General features: G+C 36.3%; 1 protein-coding gene across 12 annotated transcripts in view; it reads right to left on the bottom strand.

Moving 5' to 3' along the window:
* akap9 (A kinase (PRKA) anchor protein 9) overlaps positions 1-11,937 on the bottom strand; it is a 102,820-nt gene extending 90,883 nt beyond the window's left edge. For all 12 annotated transcript variants that reach the window (XM_041248854.1, XM_041248855.1, XM_041248858.1 and 9 more), the window contains exons 1-3: positions 11,848-11,937; positions 11,676-11,734; positions 5,153-5,401 (exon numbers count right to left, since the gene is read on the bottom strand). In XM_041248854.1, coding sequence (XP_041104788.1) covers positions 5,153-5,401; positions 11,676-11,734; positions 11,848-11,884 — 345 coding nt within the window. In that variant the 5' untranslated portion in view covers positions 11,885-11,937. The remainder of the gene's footprint in view (positions 1-5,152; positions 5,402-11,675; positions 11,735-11,847) is intronic.
* Between the last annotated feature and the right edge of the window lie 326 nt (positions 11,938-12,263).

Raw genomic sequence — 12,263 nt, 5'->3', positions numbered from 1 at the left:
GGTGGGGTTATGGTATGGGCAGGAATAAGCTACGAACAACAAACACGATTGCATTTTATCGATGGCAATTTGAATGCACAGAGATACCGTGACGAGATCCTGAGGCCCATTATCATGCCATTTATCCGTCGCCATCACCTCATGTTTCAGCATGATAATGCACGGCCCTATGTCGGCCCCATTTCTGAAGAGAAACATCCCCGTAACATTATGCTGCTACCACCATGCTTGACAGTTGGGATGGTGTTGACTGGGTGATCTAGAGTGTTGGGCTTGCGCCAGATGTAACGCTTGGAATTCAGACCGAAAACTTCAATTTTTGACTCGTCTGACTACAAAACCTTTTTCCACATGTCTGCAGTATCATCTACATGCCGTTTCACAAACTCCATACGTGCTTTAAGATGAGGCTTTTTGAGTAATGGCTTCTTTCGTCCATACAGGCCAGCTTTGCGTAGGGATTGGGTTATTGTTGATGTGCCAACACTGACTCCCATCTCAGATACAGAACTTTGCAGATCTCTCAAGCTCATGGTTGGCTCCAGTTTCCTGCTTGTCCGGCTGCTCAGTTTGGGAGGGCAACCTGATCTGGGTAGTGTCTGGGAGGTATGATGCATCTTCCACTTCTTAACCCTTAGCAGACCATTTATTCAGCACTTGTCAGGAGCATCTTGCCCAATTTATTTTCACACGCGCTGTTTAAAATATTTTTTAAAAGGCACTGAATCGCAAAAGGACACTCAGTACTGTATCTCCAGCCAAGCCCCACCCCTTGTTCGCTGTATTTTTCACATACCTCTTTATAGACATGACACACTGATAAATCCTCTCCTGATCACTCATTTTATCACCAGGCTCCTCAATAATGTGATCCGAGTCATTATTTTATTACTATAACATCTGGAAAAGCTCTGCAAATGTCTGTGCTATTCTCTGAGCTCCAGATACAGAAGGAGCCATCTCCTTTGTTTATGTCCGTGTTATCTTTGTGGTGTATGGGTTTATCAGATACGCCCTTTTTTCTGCTTCATTCGGCCATTTCAATGTTTTCTTGGCTTTTTCCGGAGAAAAAACAACTGGAGACCTGCACTTTACGTCTTTTTGATGATGTCGGACAGGGTCTGACATCAGACTAGAAAGGGAAAATTGTAATGTCGGACAGCAAAGGGTTTATGATGGACTTCACTGTGCTGAGAGGGATAATCGGCGCCTTTGAAATTTGCTTGTACCCTTCTGTGCCTCTCTACCACTTTATCCCTGACTTGTTTTTGAAAGGTCTTTGGTCTTCATGGTTGCTTTGTTGGATCATAATGTGAGTTGCAGCTTGAAGTCTTTATATAGCTGAGGGGAATTATTTATAAGTTAAACCACTTTGAGTACGCACAGGCTAAAACCATTTCACAATTTGTTTTTGACCTTTCAAACAAATCATTTGCTTCTGAGCTGATTTAGGGCTGCAGTAGCAAAGGGGTTGAATACTTATGCAACTGAGATTAATCTGTTTTTCTCTGTAAATCTTATTTATATTCAATATGTTGTTTTTTTTTGGAGTAGTCTGTGTAGATTCTACATGTAAAGTCTAATTTGAAGGAATTGTGGAGTACACTCAGGTGCTAACAAAATGTGAGAACTTTGCAGGGGGGTGAACACTTTTGCAAACAAATGTACACACACACACACACACACAAGTTCTCCCCAGGCCTTGTCAGCCGCCCTGCAAAAAAAACCTGATCTGCCAGTTTTGCTGATGCTAATGTGTCTTTAACAAAAAGGACTGATTGTGCTTCTAGCAGACAAGATCATTTGCACATTGCTGGGCAAATAAATAAATAAATAAATAGATAGATAGATAGATAAATAATTTTAAAAAGTCAGGGCATGTATTTCTTTGGTATAAAATCCAAACAATAAACAAGACAGCTGGGTTCGACATTAACCATGGCCCGGTGGCCCGGGGCCGGTAGACAGCGCAGTTTTGCCTGTAGTCTTGAAGCACCGCAGGCCCGACTAGGCCGGTTACATTTAACTAGTATAATATACATAGTGCACATGGCTTCCGTCATGAATCCAGGAAATTAACTAAAAACTAATTTACAAGCATTTAAAAAAAAAAACAAAACAACTAATGGTAACTTTCACGTAGCTTTTTATACTTGTTGTACAGTCAGAATCTGAGACTACGTACCGAAGTGCTGTGTTGGTACTCGTTTCTGTGATATGTCAAATCTTTTACAAATAGAGTTTTCTACAACTAAGCAACCAATAAGCCAAAAGGAAAGTGCTGAAATCAATAAATTGTAAAGAAAGTAATTATGAGAAAAAGAAGACGAACATTTAGAGAGGAGGCTTCATCTGGCTCCATTATGACAGTGAAAAAAAAGTAATGTTCGCCATTGTTTGGCGTCAGTTTCGCAGACTTGCAGATAGAACAGCAGCTTTATTTGTTGTGAATTAAACATTTCGTTTACATCACATCCAGTTTCACAGTAAGATATCCTGATCGACACCCAGATACGCGATCGAATTGTCTAACTTTTTGTGATTTGGGATCCGATGTGTTCAGGTCAAAAATGCCATTTACAATCTTTCCAAGTCTCATTGGTATCACTCAGCAAGATTGTCCCTGACTTGGGAGAGGCTACACAAACGACAACTCTCTGAGAAGGATTGTTATTATTTTGTATTATGAATATTGTTTTAATAGTGTTTATTATTAGGATTAGGGATGGACATATTCAACAGTTTCCTATTTGAATACAGGGTACAACATTTTTGTATATTCGATTACCCGAACTCTGGTCCCTTAAACTCCCATGAGTAAAAGGCAAATGCGTGTGCACAAGCAGACAGCATAACAGTGTAAGCCGGTAAAGTTTAGCCGGGTTCACAAAGTGTTCAAACAATGTTCAAGATGAGATTTCTTCATTCAATACTCTACTTCCTTAGGCACAAGTTTTTCCTTTTGTTTACTGAACTAAAATAAAGAACTCAATGAGCAACAACGTCACAGCGTGTATCTCTTTCAATTAAAGCAATAGCATAATCTCAATAGCGTAAATATTGTAACCTGGCCAAAACGACGATAGAAAATACATTCCAACATTACAATAGTTTAACATTACTAATTACAATTCGCCATCCATTACTGACAGATGAATCTAAGTTATACCTGTTAACTTGACTTAGATTCTATCTGTGATATCTGTTACTAGCTGCTGCTACTATTTCATGTATTGTTACTATCATGTATTCTGCACTTTCCACTGCATTTATTGTACTATGTAATGCATTCTGCACTTTCCACTGTATTTAGTGTACTATTTCATATATTATTTGTATATCATTTATTATGTACTTAAACACTGTATATCATGTATTATGCATTTCTCCGTATGTGAAGTATTATGGATTTTCTTGTATTTACTGCATCTTGTAAATAGCTTTGTAATGGTGTTCCACTATGAAAGGTGCTATATAGAATAAAGATTGATTGATTGAAGTTACTCTGTTTATTTAATAACCTGTAAAAAATTCAAAACAAGGATATCTGGTTGTACTTTTAATGGTCAGTACCAATGTTGATGTTACTCCATCCATTCACAGAAAGTCAACAGTAGATATTTTACACTGAACTGCAGTCCAGTGTAAAAAAAGAACTGCAGTAATAAAAGTGCAGTATACAAATAATGTATACTGCACTTGCTGTATACATTATTTTATTTCAGTTCACACATTCAAAGTTCGCCAGTGCCTTGCTCCCGGAAGCTGTTTCACGACTGGCGAACAGCTGCAGAAGCTGCTGTGTACAGTCATTACAGACTAACTCAAGTAGGGATCTGTTAACATTAGTTAAAAACAAGGCAATACAATTGGCAAAAATTTCAAACAGAATATGATTACTGTAGAATGTTGTTATTACAAGCACTGCATAATTAATTAGGGTCCTTACGTTTAATGTGCAAATAACAACGGGTTTGTTAAGCGTCAGCATTAAAAAAAAAGTAGCAAATGTAGGCTTTTTTTGTGTACTCGAATATGTAGTATGCTATTCAAATAGTTTTTGTTTTTTATTTTTGTTTAATCATGTATTCAACTACACTGACCCATCCTTAATTAGGATTATTATAATTCAGCTTTAGCGTTGCTGTGACCACATGGTAACAGTTCGGTTGCATGTTTGCTTGTGAAAAAAAATGAGTATCATTTGTACACTTGCATTTTCATATCTTAATAATATTTTCATTTTCTGACAAGCTGTGATGGGGAGCCCTTCCCCCATATATATTGTGCGCTATTTTTATAATTGATTTATATTATTATTATTCTCATTATTATTGTTAGTAGTAATATGCATTGTGTTGTGCCAGATAAAATTGCATCCAGGCCAGTAAAAACACTAGCTTAGTGTCCCAAGGGGCCAGTAGTTAAAAATCTAAACGTAGAGGCCTGGACATCAAATCAAACCATCTTAAACGGTTTCTTTTTCATTTAGCCACTAAATGTCTGCATTTCAAGAACTATTGCTGTTCTGGCAATAACAGCTATGTATTTAAGACAAAAAGGTTATTGACAACAGTCTTCCAATTAAAATATGTACCTAAGAAAACATGGTATTTAAAAGCCATGCCCTGTATATTTGGAATGTTCTCTCAGCAACTACAAGGTCTTTATTTATTCCTGTATGCTTTGTTTTAAAGGCTTTTGTTTTCTATCTAGAATGTCCTTGTTGCTGATTCATGAAAGTTATTAACTGACAGAGTAACTGTAAACAGCACAAATACCTTTTTTCAAGGACAAAGGAAATAGTTTGTTATTACATTTTTTTGGAAAATTAACATTCATTGGCTAACAGAATTAAAATAAAGGATTTTAAAAGAGGGATCATGAAACACACTAAACAATGTTCCATCAGAAATCAAAAAATAAAAACAAGTGCAATAATATTTCAATAAATTATATTGCTGTACATTGTACTTCCTATTGCTTTTAGGAAATACCAGATCTTAAAACTACTATATTAAATATCAAGACGTGAAAAATAATGCAACACTGCAGTACGGCAGACAAAAGTATGCATTTCAGCTGCCATTTGAAAAAGCTTGGCTTTTGATTGTTCATTGTTAACAATAACCAACACACATAAGAAGCCTACCTCTATGGTATAGGTCTGATCCTGCTTGATGGTGTCTCCACTTCGTAATGTCCTGGATATGGTGAATTCAGCAGCATCCGTGGCGGCACCCCTCCCTGTGCTCTGTTCACTTGGATCCTCACCCAGTGATTGGTTATGATCCGGCCCATCTTGTGCATTCGCCCGTTCTCTAGTGCCTGGTGACTTTTTTTTCTTTTTCTGTTTTTTCTGCCCATCTGCCTGTGCCTTCCTCTGCCTGTATTCAGCCAGCTGTAAAACACACACATTCATTGCAAGTGCACTATTTTATTATACAACACATGAGATTAAAGCAGCTACTTCTAAAATAATTCCAACCAAACAAACACTTACTACTACACTATTTCTAGACAATATAAAAGGGCAAAAACAATGTAGCATCTTACACCCAGAGGGATGATCCCTATTATTCTCAAAAGTGAGAACAAGTACAGTACACTTAAAACGTTCACTTATTGTCTGCTGTATTCCGCTAATTAATATTATTATATATATATATATATATATATATATATATATATATATATATATATATATATACACACACACACACAAACACACACACAGATACATACACACAATTGTGATGCTTCTGAAATGACACAAAAATTATTGAAAAAAAATAAAAATGTAAATAGTAAAATCTTATGCTAATCCACCAAATGAAAACCAGTTATGAAAAAGAATACTTACTGTTACACTACACAATTTTGTAAAATTCATACAAAAACATTTCTGGCCACTGTAGTACTGTCTGCTTAGGCTAGAAAGTAAGACGCTCATTATATCTGCTAAATGTCTCCCTCCCACTGTGTCTCACACTAATCTTTTAAATACCACTAAAGGGATTAATTTCAAAACTTTTAGGCTCACATATCCACTTAATGCAGTGTACTGCAATTGTGGTTAGTTAAAAAAACACTCTGGCAGTAATTTCCGGCCATTCAAAAAAAATTACCAGGCAGTATTTAACACACGATTTATAAAACTACGGCCTGGTTATTTTACCGGCCAGTAATGGGTTCTCAAACAATGTTATGATGAGAATCCTTTATCGTGTTCCAATTTATTGTGGATGTCAAATGGCAATTTATGTTCTTTGAAATTCTGCATTTAATGTACAGAAATCATAATGACAGAAGACCACAATGTCAGTCATAGCAGTGATGTCAAGGCAGAAAAAAATATTTAGTCCAATATACAGTGCATCTCTCTCTCTCTCTCTCTCTCTCTCTCTCTCTTGAAAAAAATTAAGAGACCACTGCAAAATTATCAGTTTCTCTGGTTTTACTATTTATAGGTATGTGTTTGGGTAAAATGAACATTTTTGTTTTATTCTATAAACTACTGACAACATTTCTCCCAAATTCCAAATAAAAATATTGTCATTTAGAGCATTTATTTGCAGAAAATGACAACTGGTCAAAATAACAAAAAAGATGCAGTGTTGTCAGACCTCGAATAATGCAAAGAAAATAAGTTCAGATTCATTTTTAAACAACACAATACTAATGTTTTAACTTAGGAAGAGTTCAGAAATCAATATTTGGTGGAATAACCCTGATTTTCAAGCACAGCTTTCATGCGTCTTGGCATGCTCTCCACCAGTCTTTCACATTGATGTTGGGTGACTTTGTGCCACTTGTGGCGCAAAAATTCAAGCAGCTCGGCTTTGTTTTTCAATGGGGTTCAGGTCTGGAAATTGGGCTGGCCATGACAGGGTCTTGATCTGGTGGTCCTCCATCCACACCTTGATTGACCTGGCTGTGTGGCATGGAGCATTGTCCTGCTGGAAAAACTAATCCTCAGAGTTGGGGAACATTGTCAGAGCAGAAGGAAGCAAGTTTTCTTCCAGGACAACCTTGTACTTGGCTTGATTCATGCGTCCTTCACAAATACAAATCTGCCCGATTCCAGCCTTGCTGAAGCACCCCCAGATGAGTCCAGTTTTCAGCTTTGCCCAACACCTGGTCGTCTAATGGTTAGACGGAGACCTGGAGAGGCCTACAAGCCACAGTGTCTCGCACCCACTGTCAAATGTGGTGGAGGATCGGTATATGTGTGCACAGCGTATTAAAAATATATGCTGCAGTACATGTTCTGCAAACGTGCATCTGAAATAATTGCATGCCATCTCCATTATCTTCATTATAAGGCAACGCACTGTTAGAAAAATCTCCATTGACAGGCTAATACACTGTTACTAATGTACACAGTAATACAGTATGTGTTGTGTCCCAGCCAAAGACACTCAAACCTTCGAACATAATTGCTTGAACTAATCCGGTAGTGTGTTGACTCCTGCACAGGAATACCCTAAATCTGCCTTTTCAAATGTGGATGGATTCTTTAATCCTTTGGAGGTGTGAATAAATCATAGATCTAATTATTCTGCATTGCAATAGGATCAATCCGATGTATTTATTTTATGTGAATAAACCTGTTTCCATTTAATTCTATGCGCATTAAGGAACCTTAATTCGCACTTTCTCAAACTGTCGACTTTCACAAAACGCTAAGGTCACAACAATGGAAACAGAGACAGAAGTATGCAGTACAGGAGTTGAAAACAGACCCAAAAACTACTGAATAAAAACATGTAAAATAGTATAGATTCTTCTTTTTTTTTCAAACTGAAAAAACAAAACCCTGTCCTGAAGTGTGTCCTGAATTGTTATATGCGATGCAAAGTGAATAGTGAAATCCTTTTGAGGGCTTTTAAAGAAGTTTAACATTCCTGACATTTTTCAGTTTAAAAGGTAGGCTAAATATTTGGGCAATCTTAAAACAAATATTACACAACAATTAGAATTATACCTTGCCTATTTTATACAAGTGTTTTTAAAACTAAATTTTTTTTTTTTTTTAATTTATGAAGAGCAATTGCACGATGTTAGATAATTTACAAAGGGCAGTGTTAACACAATTTTAAATTCAGCTGATGAAAGAAAACATTTTAAACCCCATTAAAATGACTGACAGGATTTTCTGGTGTTGTGATCTGTTAATATAATGGTATGACAATGTGCAATGATAAGTGTTTTGTACTTTGCACGGTACGTTTTATTTGCAATGTCATCAAGCTTATTATTACTTAGGACGTCACGTTCATAACGGTCACGTCCATAGTGCTAATTTGGGCAATTATTATTACGAATGGGTCAACATATTTATTCCATAACATAAGTTTTAAAAAGTTAACTTTACAGAGAAAGTTTGAAAAAATATAATGTAGTACACTAAAAACTTTAGCAAGAAAATGTTAGGGACATTATTAACTTGGTATTACATACCCATCAAATTCAAATGGGGCATAATTACAAATGTATAACTAAAACACTTATCCTACAATTGAAACCTAAAAATATATTAAAGTCAGACTTCAGAAAATGTTGCTTTTTTATTTAGCAGTAACTTTAAATGGCTGTAAAGTAAAGAAAAAGGCAAATAGTGAACAAACATAATACAGCATGCACACTGTCACAAAGACGGCCAAGTGGGCGGTGTCAGAACCAGGAAGGAATGAAATATACAAAGACGATGATGTGAAATGAAATGATGAAGAAGCCTGTTGGCGCCGGTTTATTACAAAATAAAAGGTTTAAACAAACACGAAAACACAGGACACAGCACTCTACGCCAAAATAAATAGACAAACAAAAACAGACTAAACTTAACAAAACGTTGCACGGACAGACACACTGACAAACACGGTGAGTTTTAAATAAACATGTATCGTGCTGGTCCCACCAGCACGCAATAGCAATTGATATATTTAAGTTTCTCCTTCTCTCACTCCCGTTCTCCACTCCCGAACACCCAACCCCCAGTATGTGACAACGTGCATCTATATATACTGTTGGGCTGGGATTCAATTACCAATTAATTATTCACTTGAATCCCAGCACGTGAATTAAAAAGTGCAATTCCCCGTGCTCACATATTACTACATTTTACTTGCACGTGAAGTGCTGTGCAATCCTCGTGCCTAAATACACATATACATTTTTAAACACTCGTGTTACACAGACCCGTTTATATCCCGTGTACCAATGTCTATACACCAACATTTAAACACACCACACGCAACACATAACAGATAATATACACAGGGGTGGGCACTTTGTCACAACACATATACATCTTTTAGTAAAAACTGAGATATATATTTTTGATATAGGCAACTGTTTTTATTTACTTTTTTCATGGCCAGGGTCACTTTATCATGGAATTGCCAATTGCCCCTATGCAGATACAATGTGGATAGGAAAGACAGAAATTTGGAGACTTTGACTTATTTATTAATTCCATGCACCATTCAGAATTCTGAATTTGCACCATTCATACAGAATTCTCTTCAATGGGGGGGCAACGTTTTTTTTTTTTTTTTTTTTTTTTTTTACAGAAAACAAAAAATATTACATACCTCTAACTTTGTATGTGAAGCAGAGACTATGACATTTCCATATCCATATTCCATATATAAATTTCCATATTTTTTCTCCAAAGGTCAAAAACCGTGTTAAGGGGTAACTTTACTTATTTAGATTCCTCGCGCAATTTCCAATAAAAAAAAGCCAGCCAACACAAGTCTAGCTCAAACAGTTTTGGATTTGAAGATCGATTTAAAGGTTGGGGGGTTCAAAATCAAACAAATTTTGACCCAATCAGGCTGATAACATAAATATTGATTTTTTTAAAAAAAAATTATTGCCATAACCAAACCCGAGTACCGACTTTGGTGTAACTTATGGAAGGGTGTTAAATCCAATATGTTCTGGTGATTTGTCATGGAATGACCATGTATGTATTTACTGAGAATGCACAATGGTCAGTCTCAGTGGTGATTCCGGTGCAAAGAGCTTTGCACTGTAAATGTGAAATGAGGTCAGCTAGTGGTAAGCAGTTGTGGTGCAGTAAGAACAGAAGTAGGGATAAGGATGCTATCAGGAAAGTACAAATACATTTCTGTTCCAAATCACAGCTTCAATAAATTGCAGCTCAGATAAGATTTATTTAGTAACCAAAATGACCTGACTCAGTTAGAAAAGTGATCAAGCTGTCCCTGTGGGCAGTGGGCACCAGCTTCAGAGGCACAAGTAAGTACAGTTCCACCCAGGATATCCTAGTTATTAAGTTTATTCAAACCATACCTCACTACAGTACCCAAACTGAAGCCACATCTACCATGGTAAACTGTTATGCAATGCTGGTTCAGATAGTAAAACAAGCTTGTTTCCAGAAAACAAAATCAAACAAATCTGAAGCATGTTACAGTAAAACAATATTACCAGTGCCATTAGACAGTCTAGTCGTAAAGTTTGCCAGAGTATAATACACATCCAAAGGGGTAGCTAAGGTCTACCACACAGTACACGAAATATAGAATAATATGTTGTAAGGAAGGGAATTTAGGAGAGAGTTAGCAAAGGGCAAGCAAGAACAAAAGAAAATGAGCAGATGAGTCTGTGAAGAAATGAGCCTGAATTTACTGCATTATGATCTCCACCACTTAATAATATTTTGTGGGTGCTATGGCAACATCTATTTTATAAACGCCTCCGCCACATCATTCAAAAACAACTTATACCATGACCAAGTTAACCATTTACCTTCTATTGCAGTGCCATAAATGTTTAATACAAATACTCTCTTTTTAATCTCTTAACCATATAAAAACATAACTTGGCTATTTCTTATATTTTTACTTTTTATGAATACAAATTAATATAATCCTCCACTGAAGGAAATAATTGATACCTCAAGTATAGTTTACAAACACACACACACACACACACACACACATATATATATATATATATATATATAATGTTTTGCTTATTTTAGTGTGCATTACTACATATTCAACAATGATACTTTGATTATTGAACAGAAAAAACTGCAAGTTCTAAAAAGGCCATTCATACTAAACTCCAATGGCATGTCCCGTCAAAAACTTGTTGTGCTGGTATGTCAACTTTTTTGTGTGTGTGTGTGTGTGTGTGTGTGTGTGTGTGTGTGTGTGTGTGTGTGTGGTGTGTGTGTGTGTGTGTGTGTGTGTGTGTGTGTGTGTGTGTGTGTGTGTGTGTGTGTGTGTGTGTGTGTGTGTGTGTGTGTGTGTGTGTGTGTGTGTGTGTGTGTGTGTGTGTGTGTGTGTGTGTATCACAGGTAACTATCATTATGTGACAAATGTACATTAAGCCCTGATGGCATCTAAACTGCCTACGTTTAACCGTGTTAAAAAATATTAAATAATACAAATTAAAATTTTAATTAAACAAACAAACAAAAAACTGTCATTAAGGTGTATAAGTTATACAGTGACACTTGACAGGAGCTGCCGAATACACAGTAACGAGACGTGGCCTAAACAATATCTCGCGACTGAATGCCTGACACTAGCAGCAAGGTCAGACTGCAGCACGGAGAACAAACCACTTCAATACAACTACACATTTAATTTAAACATGTCATCTATTGACAGTTTATTCTGTCAGATTCATACCTTAGCTTTGCCGGCCTCCAGTTTCTTCTGTCTCTCGTCGTCTTCCATGACTGTTGCCTCTACACGAGGAGACAAAAAAAAAAAAAAAACCGAATTGTTTAGGCAACGTGTCAATCAAAACGTGTCAACTTAAAAATATACTATATCGGCATATAAGCCTTTAGTTTCCTACGTTTACTGAAGCTGCGGTTGGCAAATGTGGAAAACATTATTTCCTACTGCTTTACTGGAGTCGCCATATTCATATCCACGTAAACATAAGGGCGAGATGATGACGTCAGGTAGGTAGTTACACCTCCAAAATAGTCTTGAGGGGTATTTACATGTGAGGGAATGTGCCTGACAAATAGGAATTCTAACTGTTCATTTCACAATGCGGTGTGGTTGTAATAATTTAAGGACATATACGAATTGCTTTAAAAGAATCCGTTATTTGTTTAGGTTGATGAAATGCATAGAAAGCAACAGTACAGAAACAATTTCACAGAATAATCTGTGGTCTTTAAAATTAAAAAAAAATAAAATAAAATTATACAATTTACACAGCTAAATGAAAAAGAAAAAATATGAATTTAACTAGGCATATTT

The sequence above is a fragment of the Polyodon spathula genome, chromosome 4 (assembly GCF_017654505.1).
Source record: "Polyodon spathula isolate WHYD16114869_AA chromosome 4, ASM1765450v1, whole genome shotgun sequence".
In the NCBI taxonomy this organism is placed as follows: domain Eukaryota; kingdom Metazoa; phylum Chordata; class Actinopteri; order Acipenseriformes; family Polyodontidae; genus Polyodon; species Polyodon spathula.
This window is presented reverse-complemented; position numbering and strand designations above follow the sequence as displayed.